At 42.3% G+C, this 27195-nt stretch overlaps 2 protein-coding genes across 2 annotated transcripts; one reads left to right on the forward strand and one right to left on the reverse strand.

Annotated features, from left to right (window-relative positions):
* Window positions 1-633: 633 nt before the first annotated feature.
* On the forward strand, window positions 634-15250 carry EMB2785 (elongation factor family protein). Its single transcript, XM_048708581.2, has 19 exons — window positions 634-1083; window positions 1578-1652; window positions 1740-1890; window positions 2499-2567; window positions 2650-2822; window positions 5085-5222; window positions 5349-5474; window positions 5582-5680; window positions 6771-6894; window positions 7033-7096; window positions 7311-7365; window positions 7452-7576; window positions 7858-7931; window positions 8876-8925; window positions 9150-9236; window positions 9315-9365; window positions 9442-9525; window positions 9832-9882; window positions 14685-15250. The coding sequence occupies exons 1-19, from the start codon at window positions 742-744 to the stop codon at window positions 14766-14768; spliced, it is 2022 nt and encodes a 673-aa protein (XP_048564538.2). The 5' UTR covers window positions 634-741; the 3' UTR covers window positions 14769-15250.
* A 1418-nt stretch (window positions 15251-16668) lies between these two features.
* On the reverse strand, window positions 16669-23154 carry LOC125544815 (28 kDa heat/acid-stable phosphoprotein-like protein). Its single transcript, XM_048708582.2, has 8 exons — window positions 22921-23154; window positions 22091-22128; window positions 21723-21803; window positions 21554-21637; window positions 21258-21292; window positions 20618-20703; window positions 20248-20313; window positions 16669-16953 (listed from the first exon to the last, which is right to left on the reverse strand). The coding sequence occupies exons 1-8, from the start codon at window positions 22985-22987 to the stop codon at window positions 16919-16921; spliced, it is 492 nt and encodes a 163-aa protein (XP_048564539.1). The 5' UTR covers window positions 22988-23154; the 3' UTR covers window positions 16669-16918.
* Window positions 23155-27195: the final 4041 nt, after the last annotated feature.

Raw genomic sequence — 27195 nt, forward strand, 5'->3', positions numbered from 1 at the left:
AAGATGGTGCATCGATGGGAGCCACATGATGATGGATGGGTCAAAGTGAACTCTGATGGAGCAGTTTCACGCTTTGGTGAGAAGGGCGGTGGCGGGGCTGTATTGAGGGATCATCATGGAGCTTTTCTGGGTGCATCCTGCCAGTTTTTCCCACACAACACCGATCCAGAAGCTGTGAAGGTTCTTGCCTGCAGGAGTGCGGTTCAGTTAGCAAGCGCAATTCAGGCTATGAGATTACATATGGAACTGAACAGCAACATGCTGGTGCAAATGCTCAACCAGCAAACACGGAATTTATCTGCAGTAGGGCCTTGGATAAAGGAGATCAAAGAGATGCTCAACACATTCACCGAGTTCAAAGTCGCTTGGGTTCGGCGCTCTGGGAATATTGCCGCGCATAAATTAGCTAAAGTAGGTGTAGGAGAAGAGAGGTGTGGTATTTGGGTGGACTCACCACCAGACTTTATTTTAGAATGTAATTTTGAACGAGGTTCCAAACTTGATTTGAATAAATAGCGGCAAGTTCCACTAAAAAAAAGGATATTGGCGTAAAAAAAAAAGACATTGGCGTCATGGCGTGCCAGTGCAACGAACCACACGCACACGGGCCGTCAGCCCGTCAGACCCGACCAAAACCCTCGACCGGCCGCGTCTACCTCCGCGGCCGCGTGCTTCGACCCGACCTGACCGCGCAAAATCTCGCACACGCACCACCCTTCCCCCGCCGCCGCCACGAACGACATGGCCGCAGCGCTTCTGCTCCGCGGCCTCCGCTCGTCGGCGCGCCGGGCGCGCCCCGCCTTCCCCTCGCCGGCCTCGGCCCCGCCGCCCTTCGCCTCCTCGCTCCTCCACCGCCTCTACTCCTCCGCGGCCGCGTCCGCGGCCAGCCCACCTTCCTCCGCTCTGGGAGGCGTTACGGACCCGGCTCGCATCCGCAACGTGGCGGTGATTGCCCACGTTGACCACGGGAAGACGACGCTGATGGACCGGCTCCTGCGGCAGTGCGGCGCCGACATCCCCCACGAGCGCGCCATGGACAACATCAGCCTCGAGCGTGAGCGCGGCATCACCATATCCTCCAAGGTAACCCTCTCACAGTCGCATGGATAGTGCGTGGCTACTTAGGCTGCGCGCGAGAATTTCTGCTCGGCATTTTGTCGAGCAAACTGCGCGCGTCAGAGGAGGGGCCATAACACAGACACAGGACTGAGATCTGGTCCAAAGGGCATACTCAGTTTGCTATTTTGTTGGCCTCTGTCACGACACCTTGTGCGCATTTATCTATGAATTCGAATTAGTGGGAGGATGGACCGATGGATGCCACGTCTGGTTCAACAACTGGCTGGCTAGAGCTCAGAGCCTGTGCTCAGTTACCCACTCATTAACTCTCTGGCAGTTCTACATACTCTTTAGGCGTGTTGCAATGAGGGCCGCAAGTAGCAGAACACTAGTCTGCCCCATTTTAATGTCCTAATGAAGCATTGTCGTAACAGGGAAGATGTTGACAAACGTTTTCCAATGTAGATAATGTGGCAACGTATGTGACATTTCTTGTTTCCTTTTGGTTAAATGTTCAGGTCACTTCTGTCTCTTGGAAGGAGAATGAGCTCAACATGGTCGATACCCCTGGCCACGCTGATTTTGGTGGCGAAGTAAGCACTTTTGGTATAATTGTATACTTATAAGACTGAAATGATGATTTTGATGTGGTGTTTGAGATGGCCATTGCCTTTTTATAGGTTGAGCGAGTTGTTGGAATGGTGGAAGGGGCGGTCTTGGTTGTTGATGCTGGGGAGGGACCTTTAGCACAAACCAAATTTGTGCTTTCAAAGGCTTTGAAGTATGGTTTACGCCCAATCCTCCTCCTCAACAAGGTTGATAGGCCTTCAGGTCTGCTCATTACCAGAAATTTCGCCCATTAAACAGTAATCCACGTCTCATGGGTGTAGTGTTTGAGTTTGAACAAAATAACGAAAACAACCCATTTTTTTACGCAGAGCAGAATTATTTGGTTGTTGAGCAACTAAGTTGTACTTGTTTGTTCCATTAAACAAGGATGTTACCGTATGAACATGTCCATAGGTTGAATTGCCATAATACAGACAAAACATAAATAGAGACTAGGTGCATGCAAAGTCAACTTAGAGTGGCGGTAATTTAGTGAAGGTAAGGGAAGAAAACTATAGAAATATGTACAGTAGTCATTAATTAACTGTACAATGAGGCTACTAAACCATCACTTTTCTTATCTTAACTCCACATAACTGGAAATCTAGCAAATTTTGTCTTACAAAGGGCACAGTCGGATCTGGTAAATTTGCTTACAACTAAGGAATCTAGCGTTTCCTTATAGTCCTGTTTATCCTGCTAGCAAAGTAAATTTTCTCCGGAAGGTAAAAAATATATTCTAATTGCAGATGGTATACATGTGCATTAATTTTTTGGCACGTATATGTTCCTTGTACGTTGTATTTGTTGTAACTCTTCTACGCCAACAGTTTCTGAAGAAACCTGCAACGAAGTTGAGAGCTTGGTCTTCGATCTTTTTGCAAATCTGGGTGCCACAGGTGCATTTCTAGCAATTCAAATTGGTTTGCCTTAGAACTTTCTTTTCTTTTTTAGTGACATTGTTTTGTTTACATATTACAGAAGAACAGCTAGATTTCCCAGTTCTTTATGCATCAGCTAAAGAAGGGTGGGCTTCCTTGAAATTCACTAAGTGTCCGCCTGATAGTGAAAAAAACATGTCTCCTTTGCTTGATTCAATTGTACAACATGTTCGTTCCCCAAAAGCTGACCTTGAGGCTCCGTTCCAAATGTTGGTTAGTATACCGAACAACATCAGAACATGATATTTGTTTGAGATGAGAAAGCATTTTATATTTCTTTGTTATTCCTGAATCCATGCTTTGTAAAGTGTACGATACAATGAGTGGTCATTAAGTGGACTGCATTTACTTTCTATAAGAGTGTTCCACTTGAATTAGCAACTACAACACGATTCCTACCTTAATTGTTTTATACGACGTATAGTGTTAGCTTCGAAGAACTACTATCAATTGTTTGACCTTCTACTTACAAAGCAAAACAACGTGTCCCTAAGTCTGTACTCCCTCCGATCCATATTACTTGTCGCTCAAACGGATGTATCTAGACGTATTTAAGTGTTAGATACATCTGTTTGAGCGACACCGACAAATAATATGGATCGGAGGGAGTACTTTATTTCTTCTGGCTTCACACGACTTGGTGCAGCCATAGTTCTTGGTTCACCACTAATGACTCGTACAGCATTCTTTTCATGGAATTTATTTATTTGAGCTCCTGTAGATGGCAAGATGCTCAGTATGTGTCTTAGCTGTACCATTTCGGAAAGTGGTTATGCATCTTAATTAGACCGGAGTAAAATAGCTCCAAGAAAAATTATATAACATCTTGAAAAATATCCAAACTGGATACAGTCTCCACTCAGTTCAATCCAATACACCTGGTTAAGCAAGGCCAGCCATGATGGATAAGCTAATTATGTTTTGCTAGCACATCTGATACAATCTTGAAACATGTTGATTTTATTCTCAAGTCAGCTATGTATGGGGTGATGCAGGTTAGCCTCGTAAGCTAACCTAGATATGGCTTAGGTACAATCATGAGGCATCCACGCATGCTGCAGCAACCATGATAATGTTGTTGCGTGCATTCACCTACCTTTTTAGTAAAAATTGCAAGAGGATTATCCCCTATTGTTTCTTGCTTTTAAGAATGAATTTGCTGAAGGCATCAATATGAAAGGTGCTTGATATGTACTTCTTTATTCCTTTTCTCTTTGGTCCTTGCTTTGTTCAGCGAGCAAAAAAATCTTGGGTGGTTCAACATTAATAATGGAATGTTGAGTAGTGGTTGAAATGGGGCTTTTAGCTTATTGTCCATGCTTCCATGTTGATAGTTTTTCCCCCTCTTAGTACATCTCCTAAGGTGGTGTATGAATTTAGTCCTCGTTATTGAGGAATGAGTATCAATTTGTTTCACTACCTTTTGCAGTATGACATCAACTTTCAGTCTTTCACTGAGTCATATTTTGGATGTCTACATTTCTTGTGATTTCTTTGGCCCAGTTCATATTTCATGGATAGTTGGCAAGAACCTTTGTCGTCCCATGATCATAACAACATGGCTCAAGCTGTTATGTATGCAGTTTCATCTTTCTTTGATATAAAAGTTTGCCACATTAACCATGTTAAAATCACATTTGATTATGTTAGATGTATGGTAGCCGAGCATATTAGTTGGTCTGTAGGTATTAGTTACTACTCTACTGTTGTGTAGTACATGTATATGTTTGGTCCATTGGAATAACTAAAAGTCCATTTCCTTACACATAACACTATGGGAATATGCTGTAAGTTCGAGCCAGGCTAACATCTGTCTGGAAGAGCACTACACTGCCGATGTGTATACCAGCTACCAAGCACTGTCCTAACTTGTAGCTATCCTTGTTGCTTGCATACTCTGAGACATCTGTAAATGGCAAACAATTAAACTATTACAGTATAGAATTGAATGAAATTGCATATGTACTGGTCTGAAAGAAGTAGTCAAATATTTTATTCCAAGTGAGTTGACTATACTGCCGATGTGTATACCAGCTACCAAGCACTGTCCTAACTTGTAGCTATCCTTGTTGCTTGCATACTCTGAGACATCTGTAAATGGCTAACAATTAAACCATTACAGTATATTTTTAATTCTTCAAGTTATCTGTCAGAATTGAATGAAATTGCATATGTACTGGTCTGAAAGAAGTAGTCAAATATTTTATTCCAAGCGAGTTGCATTTTTTTCTTAGCCATTGGTAAGGAATGTCCACAATATAAATCATCATATGGATTTTTCTTGTTTCAACATATCACATTTTATGTTCTACAGACAATTCCTTTATATCCTTACAGCAATTACTTTTCTATAATGCTCCTCGAGCGTGGATCCCCCTTATTTCGAAACAGAGGAGTTTAAATATGATGCTCCATCTAGCATTCATCTATGTTTTGAAATGTAAACTCAAATAAGTTTGTAACGGTCCTGTACAGGTTTCCATGATGGAGCGTGATTTTTACCTAGGAAGAATACTCACTGGGCGTGTAACCTCTGGAGTTATCCGTGTTGGCGACAAAGTTCATGGTCTGCGCATCACGGATGAAGGGGTTCAGAAGATTGAGGATGGAAAGGTGTGACTGAACTTCTTGCACCTTTTCTCTTTGATGCCGAACCTATTCTTTACCATCCAATATGTGTTTGCCAATTGGGTTTATTAAAAGCTTTAACAACCTTTGTATGTTACAAAATAAATTTAGGTTGTCAAGCTTATGAAAAAGAAAGGCACAAGCATGGCAGTAATAGAGGCTGCAGGCGCTGGTGATATAATCTCAATGGCTGGATTGTCTGGTCCAGCAATTGGACACACTGTGGCAAATCCGGAGGTAGGGGTAACATGTTTTGATTGGCTACTTGTTGCTGTACAGAACGTATTCTCCTTTTCAATTGTCAGCAATTCTTTGTTTTCATATGTGAATGTAATTGTGTGTAGGTTTTGACTGCTCTGCCTGCAGTTGAGTTGGACCCTCCCACAATTTCTATGACTTTCGGTGTGAATGATTCACCACTGGCTGGCCGTGATGGCACTCATGTAAGTACCAAATAACAGTTCACCACTTTCGGTGTAAATGATCCATCTTGATCCTCTTTCCATCTGAGCAAACCTGAGCGACTCCTATTTGACTAAGTGGAACAAAAAAGGTGTCTACACATGTCAGAACAGGAGTGCTTGGCAACCAGTTCTTATTTTGTATGCCACATGCAGAACAATTATAAATTTCAAGACATGATAAATGATGCTGTGAAATTTATCGTGCCTGTTCATGTATGTTTAATTGTTGTCTTACAATTTCATATAGAGTTCAGAAATCCCTTAATAGCTGTTAATTGTCGTGGAACAATGATAGTGTACCCTACACATTACACAACTATTTTGTTCAGTAGGTAGATTTCATATGCAGGTTTTGAAAATATATCTTTATATTTCAGGTTGGATTTGATTTGTTTGGTGTATTTACACTAAAAATATTCTCTGTTTGACCTTTGATTTTTGGGGGAAAATAGAAGCATAGCATGTGGCCAGGTTGTAACTTTATAACTTGATGTAGTTGACAACCCATTGCTCAATTACAAATCATGAGTAGATGGAAAAGGCTGACCTCCAGTATATGATGGATGACAAATTTGTTCTCGAATCATCAAATTTTCCCAAATCTATTGTCAGTTAGTCTTCTGAATGTGCTTCTAAATTGGTAGGTGAGAGTAAGGAGCTAGTCTCCTACTATCATTAAATATATGGGGGGCTAAATCCAAGGTATGGTGCTAGCCTCCTACTATCCTATGCAATATAAGTTTTTTTTTTTGCAGTATGCACCATGATAGATTAATTGTGAAGTTCCTTTGGCATTTTCTAATGTTTGACATAACAAACTTACACCAACGTATTTATGAATTCTGATTATGCCATTTTACATCATCATATGTGGAATTTTATGAGGACTTGTCATTGCTTAAATGACATAAGATCCAATAGCACTTCTATAGATTAACTTCACATGTTGCTGGTGCCAACTAAAATGAACTCGTTGGAGCATAATCTGTCAATTTGTTGGGTGATATTTTAGTGTATAATTTGCAAAATCTGAACTTGGCCGACTTGGCTTGATTTTAAAATTTTGCAGGTAACTGGAGCGAAAATTGGGAACCGTTTGATGGCAGAGGCTGAAACAAACTTGGCAATTAATGTTCTTCCTGGACCATTGTCAGAATCTTATGAAGTTCAAGGAAGGGGAGAGCTTCAGTTAGGTCTGAAACTTTGATGAAGTCCCTCATATTCTAGCTGAAATTTTATTCAACTCATTTAAAAGTGCCTCATGCCAATTTTTTGTGATATAATGAGAAATTTAGTCATCAACATCATAGGATGATCTGTCTAACTTACAGGAATCTTAATTGAGAACATGCGGCGTGAGGGATTTGAGCTTTCAGTTTCACCCCCAAGAGTGATGTGAGTTCCAATCAATCACAAACATTATTATGTCTCATTTGCATGCAAACACTTTTTGTGGCAAGCTAACCGTCTCAATTCTTTAGCTAGACATTCATATTTGTCTCTTTTATCAATCATATTCACTCCTTCCTTTCTAATACGTGTATCTCTTTGAGCAATTTGACTGCACTTTGTCCACTATGAGCTTGACCAGTTTCTTTATGGAAATTAGGTATAAAACAGAGCGTGGGGAAAGGCTAGAGCCTATTGAAGAAGTTACTGTCGAGGTAGCAATCAGGAAAGCTATGTTTGAGCTTCTTTATCTTCACATGTTTTAATCTTATATTTTCAATTTATGAATTGGATATTGTAGGTGGACGAGGAGCATATCGGATTTGTGTTGGAAACCCTTAACAACAGGAAGGGGGAATTGTTGGACATGGGCCCTGTTCCTGGGACAACTGGAAGAACTCGGGTCTTCATGACCTGTCCATCTAGGTCAGTAGTGGTCTCTGTTCTGCTGATTACTAGTTGCATCACTTGTTAGCCATTTGTACCTTAATATAGTTATATTTCACCTTTTACTTCTATAATTTTAGCCAATTATGTTCGTTTTCGTATTTGTATATTGCCTGTTTACCTCATGGATATGCCCCCAGTAGAATTTACTGTAAAATCAAATGAACCTAATTTTGGAATCTACCGATTCCTTTGACTTGATGTAATATGCATTTATGGTTTTGGTTCAGATAATATGAAATGAGCTATTATGGATGCAGGGGTTTGGTGGGTGTTAAAGGAGTTTTCAACAGCTTTACACGTGGAACTGGATTTATGCATCGTGCTTTCCAGGGTATGATGCTATTTATAATTCGGTGCTACATAACGGTTGCAGTCTGTAACTCACACATGTTGTTTTTAGGTGAATAGCAGGCCACATAGTCATGTCATGAATTCATAGACTTGAAGTGCATAGACAATGGTCAAAACCAGAATTCTTGTCTTCCCAGTGTAGAGGCAAATTATGTAGTGATCTGTGCAGACTTTGCTGTTAGTGCTGTTAGTCTTCGATTTTCTTTCAACTGCATAAGTCAAAGGATCGAGTCCGGAATGATGATATACGAGATAGAGTTGGGGTAGCACCAATTGAAGAGAAGCTTGTCCAACATCGTCTGAGATGGTTTGGGCATATTCAGCACAGGCCTCCAGAAGCTTCGGTGCATAGTGGACGGCTAAAGCGTGCGGAGAATGTCAAGAGAGGGCGGGGTAGACCGAATTTGACATGGGAGGAGTCCGTTAAGAGAGACCTGAAGGATGGAGTATCACCAAAGAGCTAGCTATGGACAGGGGTGCGTGGAAGCTTGCTATCCATGTGCCAGAGCCATGAGTTGGTTGCGAGATCTTATGGGTTTCACCTCTAGCCTACCCCAACTTGTTTGGGACTAAAGGCTTTGTTGTTGTTGTTGTTTTTTGTTGCATAAGTCAAAGGATCACAGCCCGTTCTGAAAGTATTATTACCACCTTGTGCTGTTTACCTTAGGTAGATGTCAACGATCCTCCAGTTTTCAGGCTATGCATGTGCACACGGTTGCCACAGACCATCAAAATAAAATTTATGCTATGACACAAGAAAATTAGTGCGCTACTGCATCAAAATGCAGCAGTTTATTTGCGTTGCATGCCTAACTAGATTTCAAGAATTCTTGACGTATGATTTCCCAATGAATGCAGCATATGCTAAATACATGTAACTAAGACTTCATTGTTATCTGACCGATGGTTTCCCTATGAATGCAGCATATGCTAAATACAGAGGTCCACTAGGCACTGTTAGAAAAGGAGTTCTGGTAAATCAAATTTCAGCACCTTCATAATCTTATATTCTTATGTTACTCTTATTTGCTTATCTTGTAAATTATATTTTACACTGCAATAAGGTATTAATACTGATATTCATTTGAGCAAAGAAGCAAGCATAACTTAAGTAAATAGAATCAGTACTTTTGAACAATACCTATGTGCTTCTGAACTCTACAAGTGGAGCTTAATTTTTCTCCATGTTCATATATAGGTATCTGTTGGCAGAGGATTTATCACTTCACATGCACTCATGAGTTTAGAAGCTCGTGGTACTCTTTTTGTCTCTCCTGGGATGGAGGTAGCTATCACTTCATTTTGTTATAGTACCTTCTAGGTGCAGGAGATTACCTTAACTCTCTTTCTTCCTTGTTGAAAGACGTATGAAGGCATGATAGTTGGCGAGCATTCACGTGATAGTGATCTTGAGGTAAGTTGATTATTTACTTAGCATGAATCAGTTCCTGTCCGCTCCGCTAATACATGAAAATAATGTTGTTGGGCAGATCAATCCTGTGAGAACTAAAGAACTTACAAACATCCGAGCTCCTGGAAAGGATGAAAATATCCGCCTGTCTCCACCTCGCTTGGTATGTCCTTTGCTCATGTATCAAGACATCATGAGATATCTGCACTTTGTGTGTGCGTGTGTGTGTGTGTGTGGGATATAGACACAACATACTACAAGACCTAATTGACAACCATCAAGGCCCCGTTGTGGACCTAGAACATCATGGCCACACTTTTCTTTGTTTTTGGAGTTGAGGACGGATAGCTTTAGATATGTGCATTATTTTGATGAAGAAATGTAGCATTCCTTCTTTTGGGCTCATTTAACCAAACACAGTGACTCTTAGCTATTGCATAATCTTAATGGAAGCTGTTGAACCATGCAGATGACTTTGGAAGAGGCAATTGGATATGTTGCTGTAGATGAGCTTATTGAGGCAAGTTTTTTTTTCTTAAGTTCTTCAAACATTTAATAGAGCAAAATTTTCACTCTGAGGATCGAGTGTGGTAAATGGTGATAAACAATTGATTCTTCTAGACTCTGAAGCATTGTTCCAATTCCTGTTTCATTGAAGTTAGAAAAATGGATACTTAGTTGGTTATATTTGATTTTTAATGATTACATGATAACTTATGTCAAAATAAAATGTCGATACTTTAAAATAAACTCTAGAGTCTAAAATCAAATAAAGATCGGTATGCAATGTTATTTCTTCCAGATAAGAGTAAGCCATAATCTTTTGCCATGCAGTTTGGTATTACTGCTTCTATCCAGGTTTATAAGTCGGGCTTGGGTTTATAAATCTTCAATTTCACTAGCAAAACATGGGTTGTATGCTGTAAAAGATTTATCTTCAGATTCATGGTCTCAACATAGCTCTATCTTGATCTGGATACGGTGATAAGTGAGGAAGGATCGGCTCGTGACATCCTTAGTGGTGCTCTACATCGACGCTTGGGTGTAGTGAAAAGTGAGCAGGGATCTTCGCAGTTGACTCGACGAGTGCGAAGGGTAAGGAAGCTAGCTGAGCCAAATAGAATTTGCTTAGGTAGTTGGAATGTAGGGTCCTTGACGAATAAGTTACGGGAGTTAGTTGATGCAGCGGTGAGGGCAGACGTTGATATCCTTTGTGTCCTAGAAACCAAATGGTGTTGATATCCTATGTGTCCAAGAAACCAAATGGTGTTGATATCCTATGTATCCAAGAAACCGAATGGTGTTGATATCCTATGTATCCAAGAAACCCAATGAAAGAGACAAAAGGCGAAGGAGGTGGAGGATATCGGCTTCAAGTTGTGGTACACGGGGACAACTAAATGGAGTAGGCATCTTGATTAACAAAGTATAGTGTGGTAGACGTCAAGAGGCAAGGGGACCGGATCATCCCGATCAAGCTCGTCATTGGGAACTTAGTTCTTAGTATTATCAGCGAGTATGCCCCACAAGTAGGCCAAAATGAGAGCACGTGGGAAGGCCTGAAGGACATGGTTAGGAGTGTACCTATTGGCAAAACGCTCTTCATAGGAGGAGACCTCAATGGCCACGTGTCTAACACAGGTTATGAAGGGGTGCATGGGGTTTTTGGTATGGCAACAGGAATGAAAAAGGAGAGGATGTCTTAAGCTTTGCTTTAGTCTTTGACATGATCGTAGCTAACACCCTCTATGAAAAGAGAGAATCCCATCCAGCGATTTTTAGTACTGGTCAACACTCTAGCCAGATTGATTTCGTCCTCCCGAGAAGAGAAGACAGACGTGCTTGCCTAGATTGTAAGGTGATACCTGGAGAGAGTGTTGTCCCTCAACATAAGCTTGTGGTGGCTGACTTCCACTTTCGGATACATGTCTAGCAGGATAAGCGCGTCAAAATCGCTAAAACAAGGTGGTGGAAGCTCTGGGGGAGGCAACTGGGCTTTCAAGGAAAGGGTTATTAAGGAGGGTTCTTGGGAGGAAGGAGGTGATGCAAACAATATGTAGATGAAGATGGTGAGTTGCGTTCAGAAGGTGGCTTCAGAAAATTTGGGGTGACCAGGGGAAGTAAAAGCGAAGCTAAAGATACCTAGTGGTGGAACGATGATGTCCAGAAGGACCTCTACCGGCGTGAGTGAAGCAAGGGGTCGGGCGTATGAGGACCTCTACCAGCTTTTAAACACGAGGGAAGGGGAAAGGGACATCTATAGGATGGCCAGGATCCGTGAGAGTACTGAGTCATGTCAACCAAGTCAAATCCCTTTGTGTTTTGTATACAAGGCCACTATCCCATTTTTCAGGTACCAAAAAAAAGCCAATTAATAAATAGCATGATTAATTGTGTGAAAACCTTTCGTGTTTCGGACTAACTAAACATGTTGTATGTGGCGCCTCCTCTATGGCTGCATGCAACGTTTGCATTAATAAGCACCATCGGACGAGGCAAAAATCTTATCAATTCATCTCGGGAAGAGATATTGGCATTGTATAGATGCAAATTGTATTTCCTTATAGTGGCCTTGTATTTAAAGCCGGAGGGGAGTAGATGGCAAGAGTACTTTGACAATCTGTCCAATTGTTAGAATTAGAGCTCTGCCATTGAGTTGGACGACTCCTTTGATGATATCAACAAACGTTTTGTTTGATGAATACATGAGTAGAGTCTTGAGGTTAGGGAGGCTTTAAAAAAGATGAACCCTTATTTTCAACCTCATTTTTCGGTCAAAGAAGATGTGTGAAGAATGAAGGCAAGTTATACTAGTACCAATCTTCAAAAATAAGAGGGATGTTCAAAGTTGCATTGATTACCATGGAATTAAGCAGATGAGCCATACAATGAAGTGTGACCAAAAATCTGTTTGGTTTCATGTCTTGGAGGTCAACCATGGAGGCTATTTTCTTGGTACGACAACTTATGGACAGGAAGGACCTTCGTATGGTGTTCATTGACTTGGAAAAAGCCTGCAATAAGATACCGTAGACTGTCATGTGATTGGCCTCATAGAAACACAAAGTCCCAACAAAGCACATTACCCTCATTAAGGAAATGTATGATAATGCTGCGACACTGATGACTTTCCAATTAAAATAGGATTGCGCCAAGGGTCAGCTTGAGCCCTTACCATTTTGCTTTGGTGATGAGTGATGTCATAAGGGGTATACAAGGAGATATCGCATGGTGTATGCTCTTGCGGGTGATAGTCAGACGGCGATAGTCAGACAGGGTTAATATAAAGAATCGAAAGTTTTAGGCTTAGTAGAACTAAAACTGAGTACATAGGTGCAGTTTTAGTACTACGAGGCATGAGGAACAGGTTAAGCCTTGATGGGCGGTCAATGTTGCAAAAGGATGGTGATATCGATGAAGATGTGAGCCATCTAATAAAAGCCGGATGGATGAAATGGCGCCAAGCTTTTGGCGTCCTCTCTGACAAGAGAGTGCCCCAAAAGCTAAAAGGCAAGTTCTATAGGATGGCAATTGTATCGGTGATGTTGTATGGCAGAATGTTGACCAACTAAAAGGTGACATATTCAATAGTTAGATGTAGCAGAGATGTGCATGCTGAGATGGATATGCGGCCACACAAGAAAGGATCGGGTCCGAAATGATGATATACGAGATAAAGTTGGGGTAGCACCAATTGAAGAGAAACTTGTTCAACGTCTTTTGACATGGTTTGGGCATATACAATGCGGGCCTTTAGAAGCGCCGATGCATAGGCGGAAGGATAAAGCGTTATGATAATGTTAAGAGATGTCGGGGTAGAACAAACTTGACATGTTAAGAGAGGTCCGTAAAGAGAGACTTGAAGGACTGGAATATCACCAAAGAACTAGCCATGGACGGTGATATGTGGAAGTTAGCTATCCACGTGCCAGAACCATGACTAGGTTTCGAGATCTTATGGGTTTCAACTCTATCCTACCCGAACTTGTTTGGGACTATAAAACTCTTAAAGGCTTTGTTGTTGTAGATTCGCCGTCCAATGAAGTTTTACATATATATACTTTTTATGGCATATTATATATGTTTTGTATGTAACATATGAAGTCCCAACTCCCAAGGGATATACAAGGAGATATCGCATGGTGTACGCTCTTTGCGGGTGATATATGGTGCTAGTCGATGATATTCGGACGGGGGTCAATAGGAAGTTAGAACTGTCGAGACAAACCTTGGAATCGAAAGGTTTTAGACTTAGTAAAACTAAAACCGAGTACATGAAGTGCAGTTTTAGTACTACTAGGCAGGAGGAGGAGGTTAGCCTTGATGGGCAGGTGGTGCCTCAAAAGGACACCTTTCAATATTTAGGGTCAATGCTGCAGAAGGATGGAGATATTGATGAAGATGTGAACCATCGAATTAAAGCCGGATGAATGAAGTGGCGCCAAGCTTCTTGCATTCTCTGTGACAAGGGAGTGCCACAAAAGCTAAAAGGCAAGTTCTATAGGACGGCGATTCGACCCGCAATGTTGTATGGTGCTGAGTGTTGGCCGACTACAACTTGTCCAACAGTTAAATGTGGTGGAGATGCGCATGTTGAGATGGATGTGTGGTCACACGAGGAAGGATTGAGTCCGGAATGAGATATATAAAATTTGGGGTAGCACCGATTGATGAGAAGCTTGTCCAACATCGTCTGAGATGATTTGGGCATATTTAGCGCAGACCTCCAGAAGCTCCCGTGCATAGCGGACGGCTAAAGCATGCTGATAATGTCAAGAGAGGTAGGGGTAGACCATGCTTGACTTGGGAGCAGTCCGTAAAGAGATCTGAAGGATAGGGGTGCGTGGGAGACCTTATGGGTTTCATCTCTAGCCTAGCACAACTTGTTTATGACTAAAAGCTTTGTTGTTGTTGGCATATTACATATGTTTTGTTAGTCAAATTGACAACCTAAAAATCTGTACCTACTTACAAAGTAGGCTGGGAGCATGTTTTAAAAGTAACTTTCTATTGAATCAGGGAACTATACTTTGTGTACCTAAAAAATGTAAGAAAATAGTTTGTATACTATACAATATTGGCGTGTCAGTGTGGGGGCATTGAAATCCAAAATAATTCTGCTAATGTGTTGGGGTGCTGATTAATCCAAACAGAAAATATGGTTTTAGTTGGGATAACAATATACCCATCTGTCTCAAAGAAAATGAGTTATTGTCTAGCTGGTTTTCCATTTGTGCATATTATTATTCCAGTTTCATCTTGGAAGCAAGTTCTTATATTATGCTGCTTTATATTGAGTTGTTGGCATTTGAACCTGATCAGGTTACTCCCAAGGTCATACGGCTTCGGAAGAAATACCTGGACGCCAACAAACGCAAGATGATGAAAAACAAAATCATGCAGTGAAGTTCGAAACTTCCAGTCACATCTATCTAGTACTGCTAAAGCCACTACTAGTATTGCGCTATCCTCCAAAAGGCATGTCCGTTTTTGCATACAAGGTCCATCCAGTTTCTACACACAGCAGTGGGAGGATTGTTTCGTAGGACACTAGCGATGAATAAGCCCAAGGTTGAGCTGCTGTTGTAACAAAACAGAGTGGGTTTGAGTTAGAATTACCTCGTGAAGGTATAGCATTATAGCTTTTCTTTAATAGTGAATTTTGGGAACACAGAAATATTACCCTCGAAGGGTATGGTACTCTTTCGGCAGTTCGAGAAAAACAAACTGAGGTACTCTGGTTGAATTGGCTGCTTTTGTTGACACATTTGGAAACGTCTTGTGAGAAATTAAAGCAAATAAAGTCTCACGCTAACTATAGCATTCACTATGACAATGTTGTTACAATGTTTGTCATTACAATGGATTATGATGTTTCATTTTTGCTACTCCCTCCATTCCTTTTTTGTGTCAAACTTTCACTTGTAATTTTGGTCAACAAAATATGGATTATATGTCATGAGAACTGTATCATTGGAAAGTTATTTCAAATGTGCATCTAATGACATACTTTATGTGGCATATAACTAACTTTTTGTTGGTAAAATTAATGGTCAAAGTTAGACTAAAGAAATATGAAGTAACCTTGTATAAGAGAATGAAGGGAGTAATTTTATTGGAGTACTAGGGGCGTTTCCTGCACAATAGCCCGCCGAGCAAGGGTAGTATTAGGCGGAGATGTACAAGAAATTTGTTTGGAGTTCTGAAGAACCAAAAATCAATATGTCAAGTTTCAAAAAAATTGAAAAACAGAGCAAGGGTAGTAGGCGGAGATGTATAAGAAATTCGTTTGGAGTTCTGAGGAAAAATCGAAAATCAAATTTTCAAGTTTCAAAAAAATTGAAAACAACCCACATGTACATATAGATGTACTCTACATGTTTGTAAAGCTTACGATGAGATACATGTGAGCTATAGAAGAAAACACACGTGAAGTTTAATGATTTTGTTATTTTTCGTTACCTCATAAGTATTGCATGAAAATTTTACACACGTTGATTTTTTTCAGAATTCTTGAAAATTCGGTTTTTATTTTTATTTTTATTTTTATTTTTATTTTTAAGAAAATAGGAGCTTCAAAATGTCATACTCCATGCTGAAACTAAGATTTGGAGGACAGATTCACAAATATATATACAACAGCGAACACTACTTTTTTCAAAAATATTATTTTGTATACCTCCAAATTTTCTGGAAACAAATACACACGTGTAGTATGTGGTTATGAATTGTCGTCAATATATATTGTCATGTGGCGTATCAAAACATATAAATACATAAATCAAAATGGGTCTCCTTTTTGTTGTATTTGGGTCAAAAATGAGAAGAAAAAAATTATGCATGGAGAAATAAGTCTGTTGGGAGACTAAATCAGAGCTGAAACTTCTCAAGTCATACAATGTGTTATATTTAGAGATGACAAAAAAATATCTACAATGTTATATTTTAGTTTTGTTTTTAATAACTAGCTATTTTCTTAAAATATGAAGAGATAAATTATGCTCAGAAACCATCTCTTAAATAAGAGAAGACAAGACTATTCTTATGATTTCTCTCTCCTCAATCTCAGCATTTATTTATTTTCTAACACTCGTAAGATAGCACCATTGTACATGCCCTAATCACCACATCTATTCAGTTATTCCATCACACCAAGGTATTGTGTATTTGCCCTAAAAAAGTATTGTGTATTTGATTGATGGCACACATGCGCTCTTTTGCCCTCAAAAATAAGTATTGTGTATTTGATTGATGGCATACATGCGCTTGCTCTTCTCCATCATTCACACAACGAAAGCCCGCAACGTCAAATTTCAACAGTTATTTTCCATACCAATTTGAGTGAAAGCAAATCTCACATAAGCTGATCTCACTAAATGTGTACCCTGCCAAGCTCAAGTTTACAGCAAGCCACGCTGACAGGACTACTTTACACTTGTCAATGCACGGTTTTTATGGAAATGTAGATGATGCAATAGAGACCAGGGTTTAAATATACTAAGATGCATAGAAATAAATATCCAGCCAACACAGCACAGCCTCCACAACCTACGCGGTTATTTGCGCGCTTCGGTCTTCCTCTGTTCTTTAGCTGCAAACAACAGGATATGATTCAGTGCACAACTCGTAATATTCTCAAACTAAAGAATGTGACACTGTTTACAAATTTTTAGGTTAATGAAAATACGAACACTTTGTTGTGCATAAGAGACAAAATGATGTTAATGCAAAGTATTCCCTTTATCCGGAATTAGTTGCTGCTCAAAGACGTCTGCGTTTGAGCGGCAGCTAATTCCCGCCGCTCAATTCCGGACGGAGGATGTAGTACATATGGAGAGCCTCCCAAAAGATTCCCTTTCTTTTTCTCTCTGTGCTCCAAACGACTCTCCAAAATATTATATTCGCCTATATTTATTAGTCTATTACCATTTCTAACTACTTTTCAATAGATGTTATGCGAAGGCCACATAGTACTATTTGGCAGGTAGTCGTTTAGAGTTTGGTTGGTGTTACACTATGCCTAGGAAAAATTGATGTCTGGCCTGGGCCTGAGAACTGGGCAGATAACACGGGAAAGGAAGGGCCGGGAAAGTCAGCTCAAAAGCACACAACCCGGAACAAGCCGCCTTTCCCCTTTCCCATGCTCCCGCGAGAGGTGAAGAGGGAGAAGGCTTCGTTTCCACGGTCGAAAGCCAGCGAGCCCAGCGGTTCCTCTTCCCTCCGGCGGCGGGAGGGGAGGGGAACCCCGGCGCTTCGTTCTCAGTGTGTAGATAGGTTAGGTTTAGGATTTGGTGGAGCAACGCTCTAGTGACGACGGTGTCTCATCAGCATTCGTTTCTTCCGAGGCTCCGTCCCCCTCGCCGACGTCCTACAGGATGGCAGAGGAGCCTTTGGGGTAGATTCCTGCCGCTCTGTTTGGGCGGTGAGGTTTGGTTCTACCTTGCCGGCGTGCGCGGTGGCGGGCATCGTTTGCTCAGGTGTTGTCTACTTCGGCACCGTCAGCGAAGATGGGAGAGATGTGTACAGGAGATATGGCCGACACACAGTGTTGGCCCGTGCGGTAAGACGGGGCTTGGTCTCGGGTTTGTGGTCTGCGGCATGCGGCTTCGGTGGTCTCCTTCGTTGTGGTAGGACGGAGACGACGGAGCCGAGGACCGGCAAGCGTGGGAAGGATCCCCGACCGACCACTTTTTTGGCTCACAAAGCGGCTTCAACTGCAATGGAGTCTCTCCGGTTCAAGGTTGGATGGCGACTCGTCCGCTTCCTCGACGGCACTCCGACAACGGTACGGATCGGCGTGGAGTGTTGGCGTTTTTGCATTTTGCCCCCCCAGGCTTTACTTGTTTTTCTTGGGGGCCTTTCTGCTGTGTTTCTGGCCCCTTCTACTGAGTGCTGCATGTATGTTGTGTTTACACTCGGGTAATGAACACGCGATTTCTCCTAAAAAAAGAACTGGGTAGACAAGTGTGTGGCTCATGACCTAGCCAGATTATTAAGCATTCTAATACGATGTAATGCCACTGTACAGTTTAGTCCATGTGAAGATAAAAAGTGCAGAAAAGTGACCCCCTAAACTTGGCTTTCAAGGTCAGTTTAGTCCATACTCCATAGTGAGGCAAGTCAGAGAATCTCGTCCACAATGGCATGCTGCCAAGTGCACATACACCACATGTGTGAGGAAACCAACACCTCTTCCAGGCCTAGCTAATTTGCAGAGAAAAAAATGTATGCAATTCCTGTCGAAAGGCTCCCAATTTCGTCACCACCTCCAAAAACCACAATCGCCAAATCCCTAGCTTCCAAAATTCCACTTCATGGAATCCTAGGGCCCAAATCCCTCTCTACATCTCGTGCAAAATAGCAGTGGCGACTTAAGTGCGACAACGGCAGCATGCGAACAGAGCATCATGGCGCTAGCCTCTCCCTCTCTGATACTCATGTGTGCATTGATAGGAGTAATGACAGTAGGTTCTAGGCGAATCACTATTGGAAAGGGAGGTGTGATTGACGGTTGTTCATAGGCGACTCCCTCTTCGGTGGTCTATGACAGCTCTAGCGTGCAGATTTCTTCTTAGTATCATCTTGATTCGGGGGTTATTTGTTGGGTTCTAATGGTCTAATTTTCACACCCGATTGAGCCATATAGGACTGCTGCTACCTTGAGGAAGACGAAGGGGAGAGGGGTGGAATGGTCTGGTCATGGAGACTGCAAAAAATGTCAGGGTAATAAATGCAAAAATTACATGGTGACCAGACGCTTCAGCTTCCTCCCGTGTGCTTTCTGTCCATCATGGCATGCCATGCTACTTTTCAAAAGTGCAGCTCCCTCCCTCCCTCTGAACCATCAACGATTACGAGTCGAACGACTAGTCTAGACTAGTCGCAAAGTGAGTGTCGACTGCATTTCTCGTGTAGACTAGCAGACCGAGTCGAGCCGTGGATGGACTAGTCGACGACTAGTCTGGGCTAGTCGACCAAATCGAGTCGAGCGACTCAAAATTTTGGAGGTATAAATGAGCTTGCTGGAAGAGGCCGCCGCCACTCATCGCCGGGACGGCGGATGTCGCAGCCAGGCGCGGCGGCCGGCTGGAGCTCGTGCTCGGGCGGCGGCCGTGGCCATGACCCATAGGCGAGCGCGGCCCTGAGACGAGAGAGAAGGAAGAGAGAGAGAGAGAGAGAGAGAGAGAGAGAGAGTGAGAGAGAGAGGAGAGGGAGGAGGCACGGTGGTGGTCGGCAAGCTCGCCGGCGGAAGCGGCCGGAGGCGCGGGGCACGCGCACGTACTCCCGTGCGTGTTGGCACTGGCGGCTGAGTTGGGATCGATTGGGATCTTAGGGTTCCAGTGGCTGGGACGTGAGTTAAGTATAGGCTAGCCACTTGGGCCCAAATGGGCCAGCTGGTGGGGGCATGCTGTGTGGCGCTAGGCTGGGCTGGGCCTGACTAGTGTTGGCTAGCACTGCTGGCCTGTAATGTGCTGTACAGTTTACTACATACTACTCCATACTGCTACTAGGTATTAGTAGTTGAGTACTACAGTACTATGTCGACTAGTCCAGCACTAGTCTAAGACTAGTCTGATTAGTCTATGAGTCTCAACCTCGGAACGACTCGTCGACTCGTAATCCTTGTGAACCATACAGAACTAAGTACCCATTCACAACTCCTATTCCGTCACAAATCCCAAATTGCAGACCCCGTTATAGATAAAGAAGTTGGAACTATTCAAAGGTGTTAAAATGCCTTTTAGCAAAAAATATCAAAGGAACAAATACTTCAGCATGAGAAACTGATGAGACAGGTAGAGGTCAAAGACTATATGTGAATACGATATGTAGGGCAACGATGCTGAACTTAACATGAACAATAGACAAATATCAAGGGGCATACCAGCTTTCTCCTCTTCCCGTTTCTTTGCAGCATCTGCTCTTTGCTGCCTTATTAAAGCAAGACGTTCTGCATTTGCAAGACAATAGTTATGGCAATCTGCAACTTCCACGAATGCTTCAATATTGAATGTATGCAGGGCTTTAAAAAGTTGATGATTATATATGATTGGGCAGTAGCTGTGAGTTCACTGCTGCTGATATCAATACTCTATTCACTCAGTTCATTCACAAAACGCTACTCTCCTTATTGTGGTGTATGTTTCTATGTGAGTCCAATCTTGTAGCAGTCCATGTGAAGAGTACATATATAACCATGGCCAAGAGACACCAAGAGAAGATAAGAGGTAAGCACAACATGGAAAAAATCTCACCCAAATCTTTCTTCGCCTGTTCTGTTTTGCCTTGCTCCTGAAGCTTCATATAGCGCTCATGAGATTTTTGTTTCTCGATCTCCTCTCTAAAAATAAACATGATAGCAGTGTGTCAGCAGAGTTGATGAAACGATTTTTTATAACAATGCAATGGGGCAGATCACAATGGTACGGACTTCGACATAATAGGTGTTGTGTTCTTTCCACTCACACACACACTCTCTCCCTTACAGTTTTACACGGAACTGTTTACCATGAAGACCATCTCTACATAAAGGTGAGTACCAACATAGTGACTAGAGACTAGAACGAATCTGAGATGTGCTACCTACAGACTCATGAGAACCTGCAAACCAGTGGGAATGACGTAACATAGAAGGTAATATGCTGACCACTAATATGTACCACCACATAGGTTTTGTTTATCTACTGATTCATTATATTAGTTTTTTTTTTTGCATGCCCACTTGCCCAGAGGCTACAAGTTAATGTTCCTCCATTTCTCAAGGTAGACACAGAAGCAGTGCACGAGCATTTGCAGCGAGATATGGTACACAAACAGAGTGTAAGATAGAAAACATGGAATAACCATCGCATTTCACAAATAGGAAAATAGCACAAGCTGATATAAGACAAGTACCTCTCACGCCTCGAGAGTTCAGTTGTCTTTCCAAGCTGAAACGTGCAAGCTTAGTTAGTTGGAGATATGTGATATTTTGTATCAACATGGAAAGAAGATTTTAAAGCTCATAAAGAGTTCCACTTCACTTTTCATGATTGAAAATAGCTGGGCAACGCCATTTGTATGACAACATAGAAAAGGCAATGGAGGAGAAGACGAGGAAACTTAATACTATCACCAGTGTGGCATGCTATTTTATGATATTTAGCCACCAGTAGTAAAGTCATAGATGCTTCTGGTTGTAACACACTTACATCAGCTTCTTTGGCTTTTATATTCTTTGCTTTCACCAGGTTTGGATTTTCGATTTGAATAACACCTTCAGTTCCTTTATGTTTCTGGAATATTATAAACTCAATCAGATTGGTAAACAATGAATCATGCACATGAACATGTACTTCCAAATGGATAAGTGCATACAACCTTCTCTTCACCGTCGTCTTCGGATTCTTCCTCTTCAGATTCTTCCACTTCTTCCTCTTCCTCTTCTGCTTCAGCTACATTCTATATTAAAAAATATAAATCGATGATCAGAAAGGAGTATATCATGATCACATTTGCATTAAACGTAAACACTTCATCTATATGCACTCAAAAACTCTTGGTATTTTTCCCAAATGATTATGAAATCGGCTGTAACAATTGGAAAAAAAACTACACAATCAGATTAGCAAATATAGGACCTCAGTGGCTATATGTTAGAATCAGAAGTTTATAATACAAGCACAACAAAGGCATAGGTAACCTAATATTATGTTGATGAAATTAATTCAATTCCGGAAGGTGCAAACCTTCTTAAACGAGCGTGGACGCCCTGAAGTTCCAGAAGCTGCATTTAAAATATCAGATATAAGTCAAAGCTACACACGAAAGAATAGCAAAAGTAAAATTGCCAAATACAAATGACTCAATAGTCACTGAGGTGCAAACAAATATATACGAAGGCACCCAAAAAATGTTTTGTAGAGGTACGCAAACAAATTCAAATGTAGCATCTCTCTTGTATAATGCCTCGAAAACGCTTATTCGTCTGAGACTAGATAAATACATGGTGCTATTGATATCTCACTGCGTTTAAACTTCACAAATAAACTTTTTCTGTGAAGCTCTGATAAGAGTGAAAATGAATGGAAACTCCATTAACAAATCAAGGGACGAAGCAAATGAAGTTGTCCAGTACTCCAGTCATGTGATGGAGAAAGCATCTAAACCTTAGGGAGGAAATACGCAAAATGTGTAGTCTATGAGCATCCAGAGGCTTGCCCACTGGAGGCCTCCGCCAGTGATCCAGACCAAACAAAAACGTTAACACTAAAGACGCACGGGATAGATCAACGAAGAACCCATCGTCGACAACCCATAGCATCATTGTAAGCAAATCGTTTTATGTTAAGCCGTGCCTCCTAGTAAAACCAAGCATGTTGACGTCACCATGAGCTACCCTTATCCTACCGGAACACCGCAACCAAGCGAAAGAAGAAGAAGAAAAGCCTCCTCGCCGCAACATCAGATCAAGCAGTCGCCTGGACAACGGCGGCAGACAAAGCCCACTAGCTGGCACTGAATTTGACTACGACGGGACCGAACGGAATCGAGGAGGGGTGAGGGCTCGGGTCATTACCGATCTCCTCCGGGGTGGAGAAGTTGCGGCGGCCGGTTGGCTTGCCCTTGAACTTGCCCCTGCCCATGGCGGCGGCGGCGGCGGCGGCGGCGGACGAGGAGAGAGGGGACGAGGCGTGTGGAGGAGAGAGGGGACGGGAAGCGGGGGTCGCCTAGTCTGTACGCTGGATGGGAATCGGGAAACCCTACTGTCACGGCCGCCTTTTTACAGTGGTGGGCTGGGATGGGAATGAGATTCAGTGCAGAAATGGCCAATTGGGGAATTCGGGGGTTGGGGCTTTTGGGGTGGGACCCGGGTGCGACCGCTCCACGGGAGGAAAAAAAGGTTTGTGAAATGAAATAATGAAATAAATACTTAAAAAGTCGGAAATGTTAGGCTGGTTGTAACGGCGAGTATCATATACTGATACTAGTGTATGATACTACCTCCCTAATGCATAATACTATCATATATTAATATCATGTATTACTCTATTTATTGTCATGCATGACACAAAGTAGTATATCATTTATTATGATATGGTATCATGATATGATACTCCACCCTCTCTTTCTTCATTTAATGACATGACACCTCATCAAAATTGCCTAGTTGACATGCATGATACTAACTATGATATTTTTTTGAGCGTAATAACTTTATTCCTCAAATAACAGCAAGATCGTTTACATAATGGTGGAGAATAAAGTCAGGGACGATGGTCTCCCACTCTTCTGATTTACTAATGCTGAAACAGTGCTTTGCTAAACCATCCGCTATCAAGTTTGCCTCTCTAGTACAATAATCAAAACTGATAGAAGCATAATCCATTGACATGAGGGAGCATTCTGCTATGATTGGGACATCCACTCCCATGTAGGCATTAGGATCAGATATGGCCTCCAGCGCAGTCAAATTATCAGACTCGATGATAAGCTTCATACAACCCAGTTTCGCTGCTAGGTACAGACCACATCGAATAGCAAATAATTCAGCTGAACCTGCACTAGACACATGTGGTAGGACATGAGTTGTTGCCCCCAGAAATTTGCCATGGTCATCTCGTGCAACAGCTCCGCAAGCTCCTGTGAACTTATCCTCATGAAATGATGCATCAACATTGATTTTTACAACTCCCGCACTTGGCTTCTTCCATACATGATCAATCCTACGTATAGGCTGGTTTGATGAATGAGCACGAACAAAATTTGTGGCAAGTACTTGAATAGAAATAGCTGTTTGATTCGGTGTCTGTACTGTCTCCCCTCTTGTACGTTGCCTTCTTTGCCACCAAATGAACCACATGGCCACCAATATAAATTCGGCTGTTGGTATGGTATGTGTCACTGTGCGCAGCCGAATCAATATATCTAGGGTGATAGAGCCGGATCGGTCTTGCCGAGCGGCTTGTTCAATCACCTCCGATAGTCCTAGAGCAGTCCACACTTCAGATGCACAGATACACGTAAATAGACAGTGCTGGATATCCTCTAGACCAATTTTGCACAGCGGGCATTGCGGGATCAAGGGTACATGTCTGCCTGCGAGAACACCGTAACATGGTAATACCCCCTTTAATACTTTCCAGCCAAAATGTTTGATCTTCCCTGAAAGGCGAAGTTGCCATAATTCTTTCCAAACTGCATTCAACTGAGCACTCCCTAGGCTATTCAAGCTTGCGTAATGACGTCCGAACTGATGATCGAACTCCACATGGTATGCCGAACAAACTGAGAAAGTTCCAGATCTCGTATAATGCCACGCCACAAAATCTTCCATAGTTTCAACATGGAGGGGGATTTGAAGTATTCTGTGCACATCCACTGGTGAGAACACACTATGCAATAGTGCCTCATCCCACTGTCCCGTGTGGGGGTCGATTATATCTTCCACCTTTGTTAACATAATTCCTCCTCTAGGGGTAATAAGTTTCCTGGTTTCGCTAGAAGGGATCCAAGGGTCCTCCCAAATGTTAATCTGGGAACCAGTGCCCACTCGCTAGATGCAACCCCTTTTGAAAGTTTGTATCCCAGCAACAATACTTTGCCAAGTAAAAGATGATCCTTTCTTTGGACCAGCTTTGAGGATATCGCCATTAGGATAATATTTTGCACTCAGAACACGTGCACACAAAGAGTCAGGATTTTGGAGAAGTCGCCAACACTGTTTTGCTAACATAGCAAGGTTAAAACTGTGAAGGTCTCTAAACCCCATGCCTCCCTTCTTCTTCGTGACACACATTTTCCACCATGCAAACCAATGCATTTTCCTTTTCTCCTCTCCATCACCCCACCAGAAACCCGATATTTCATCAGTGATTGATTTACATATCCCTTTCGGTAACTTAAACACAGACATAGCATAGGATGGAATTGCCTGCACCACAGATTTCAGGAGAATCTCTTTACCTTGCATTGATAAAGTCTTTTCTTTCCATCCCTTCAGTCTCTGGCACACTCTGTCAACTAGGTGCTGAAAACAGTCACTACGGTCAACCCCAACCATAGTTGGTAAACCCAGATACTAACTATGATATTACCACTATGACCAGCCTTAAAAGTTCGATGGCGGATTTTTAGGCATGCCGGATTGAACGTTTTCCATGACAGTTTATATTGACGTGAGGGTGACCAATTTAGTTTGCAAGTATAGTTATTTCCTAGAAGATAAATTTTGAAAACAAAGTCTTTCTCTTGTTTTGGTCTTTGCGGGCTATTTGGGTGACCAGAAAGAGCCTTGCCATGACATTTTCTCTGATCCTTGTTCGACACTACATATCAAATTGTCTACGGATGGAACAACAATGCAACACGCCTCACTGAATCTCGCATCGTAATAGGGATGGCACCATGAAATGACGTACGTGCAATAGTTCGGCGGACGCAGCTCCTCTGACGTGTCGTTGGCCCACTGACATGTGGACCCGGGCCCACATGTCAGTGGCCCAACGGCAGGGCACCGTACGTCAGAGGATCCCTCTCCTAGTTCGACGTGAGCAATGACTTTCAAGGGTGGCGGTGTCTCGGTCTAGGGCCTCTTACCATGTCAGATTCCTGGTCTGGTGGGCCAGGCTGAGGTTCCATAGGTCGGTTACATCTTGGGCCACATTAGGCGACCCATGGAGGATTATACGAAGACTCCAGAAGAGTTGATATATAAGCCAGAGATACCGAGGTCGTGGAGGACTCTACCTCCACCGACATAGCCAACTAGGAACAATAACCATAAAACCGCCGCTATGCTATATAAGTTGGGGGTTGGGCTCGTCGATAGACACATTACAATCCCTTGGTATTCACCTATACTTTGTACACACCCCAATCGCAATATACACGAGTAGGAGTAGGTATAATCTCCATCGTGAGAGCCCGAACCTAGTTAAAACCTTACTTCCTATTACCATCCAACCCAAATCACCTGGCTAAGATACCCTACCAAGGGATCTGCTGGATCTAGCTCCGACCATAGGCTGGCATTCGTTGGGTTCAAAGCCTCTGTAAAAAAACGTTTTTGTTTTTCACATGCCGAAGGGGAGTGCGACCCAGGGTACAAGCTATATTGGTCGAAATTCGCTCTGGGAGTCTCGAACGCATGCAAAGCGCGAAGTACGAGTGCTGGTAAGACCACACGTTCTCATACTGTGTGTTGTCTTTCATGCTAACACAACGATTTGGTGCAGATTTGATCGATTTCGTTTAGTTTGTTTCTTAATCTTTTTCAACCATCCTTATCTCGTGAAATCCTACGGCCTAACCCTCTTATATACCGCTCCAAGGCCTTCCTTCTCACACATAACAAAACAAAATCTCTCTGACCCTTTGTCACTTTGTCAAGTTTGTGTGCAGAGAAGCCATGGTGCGTTCATGGGACGATTAGTAAACTTCTTCTCGGGAAGAGGAGAACCATGAGCTTGAAGGCCACAATCCACCACTTGGGATGAAGAGAGAGAGAGAGAGACCATGTATAGGATCGAAAGTATGCCTAGAGGGGGGTGATTAGACTACTTGACCAAATAAAAATCTAGCCTTTTCCCAATTTTAATTCTTGGCAGATTTTAGCAACTTAGCACAAGTCAAGCAATCAACCTACACATGCAATTCTAAGAGTATAGCAGCGAAAAGTAAAACAATTGCATATGAAGGTAAAGGGAGAAGTTTGGAGGGAGCAAACGCAATGTAGACACGGAGATTTTTGGCGTGGTTCCGATAGGTGATGCTATCGTACATCCACGTTGACGGAGACTTCAACCCACGAAGGGTAACGGTTGCGCGAGTCCACGGAGGGCTCCACCCACAA

The sequence above is a fragment of the Triticum urartu genome, chromosome 3A (assembly GCF_056163025.1).
Source record: "Triticum urartu cultivar PI428250 chromosome 3A, HENAU_Tu73, whole genome shotgun sequence".
Taxonomy (NCBI): domain Eukaryota; kingdom Viridiplantae; phylum Streptophyta; class Magnoliopsida; order Poales; family Poaceae; genus Triticum; species Triticum urartu.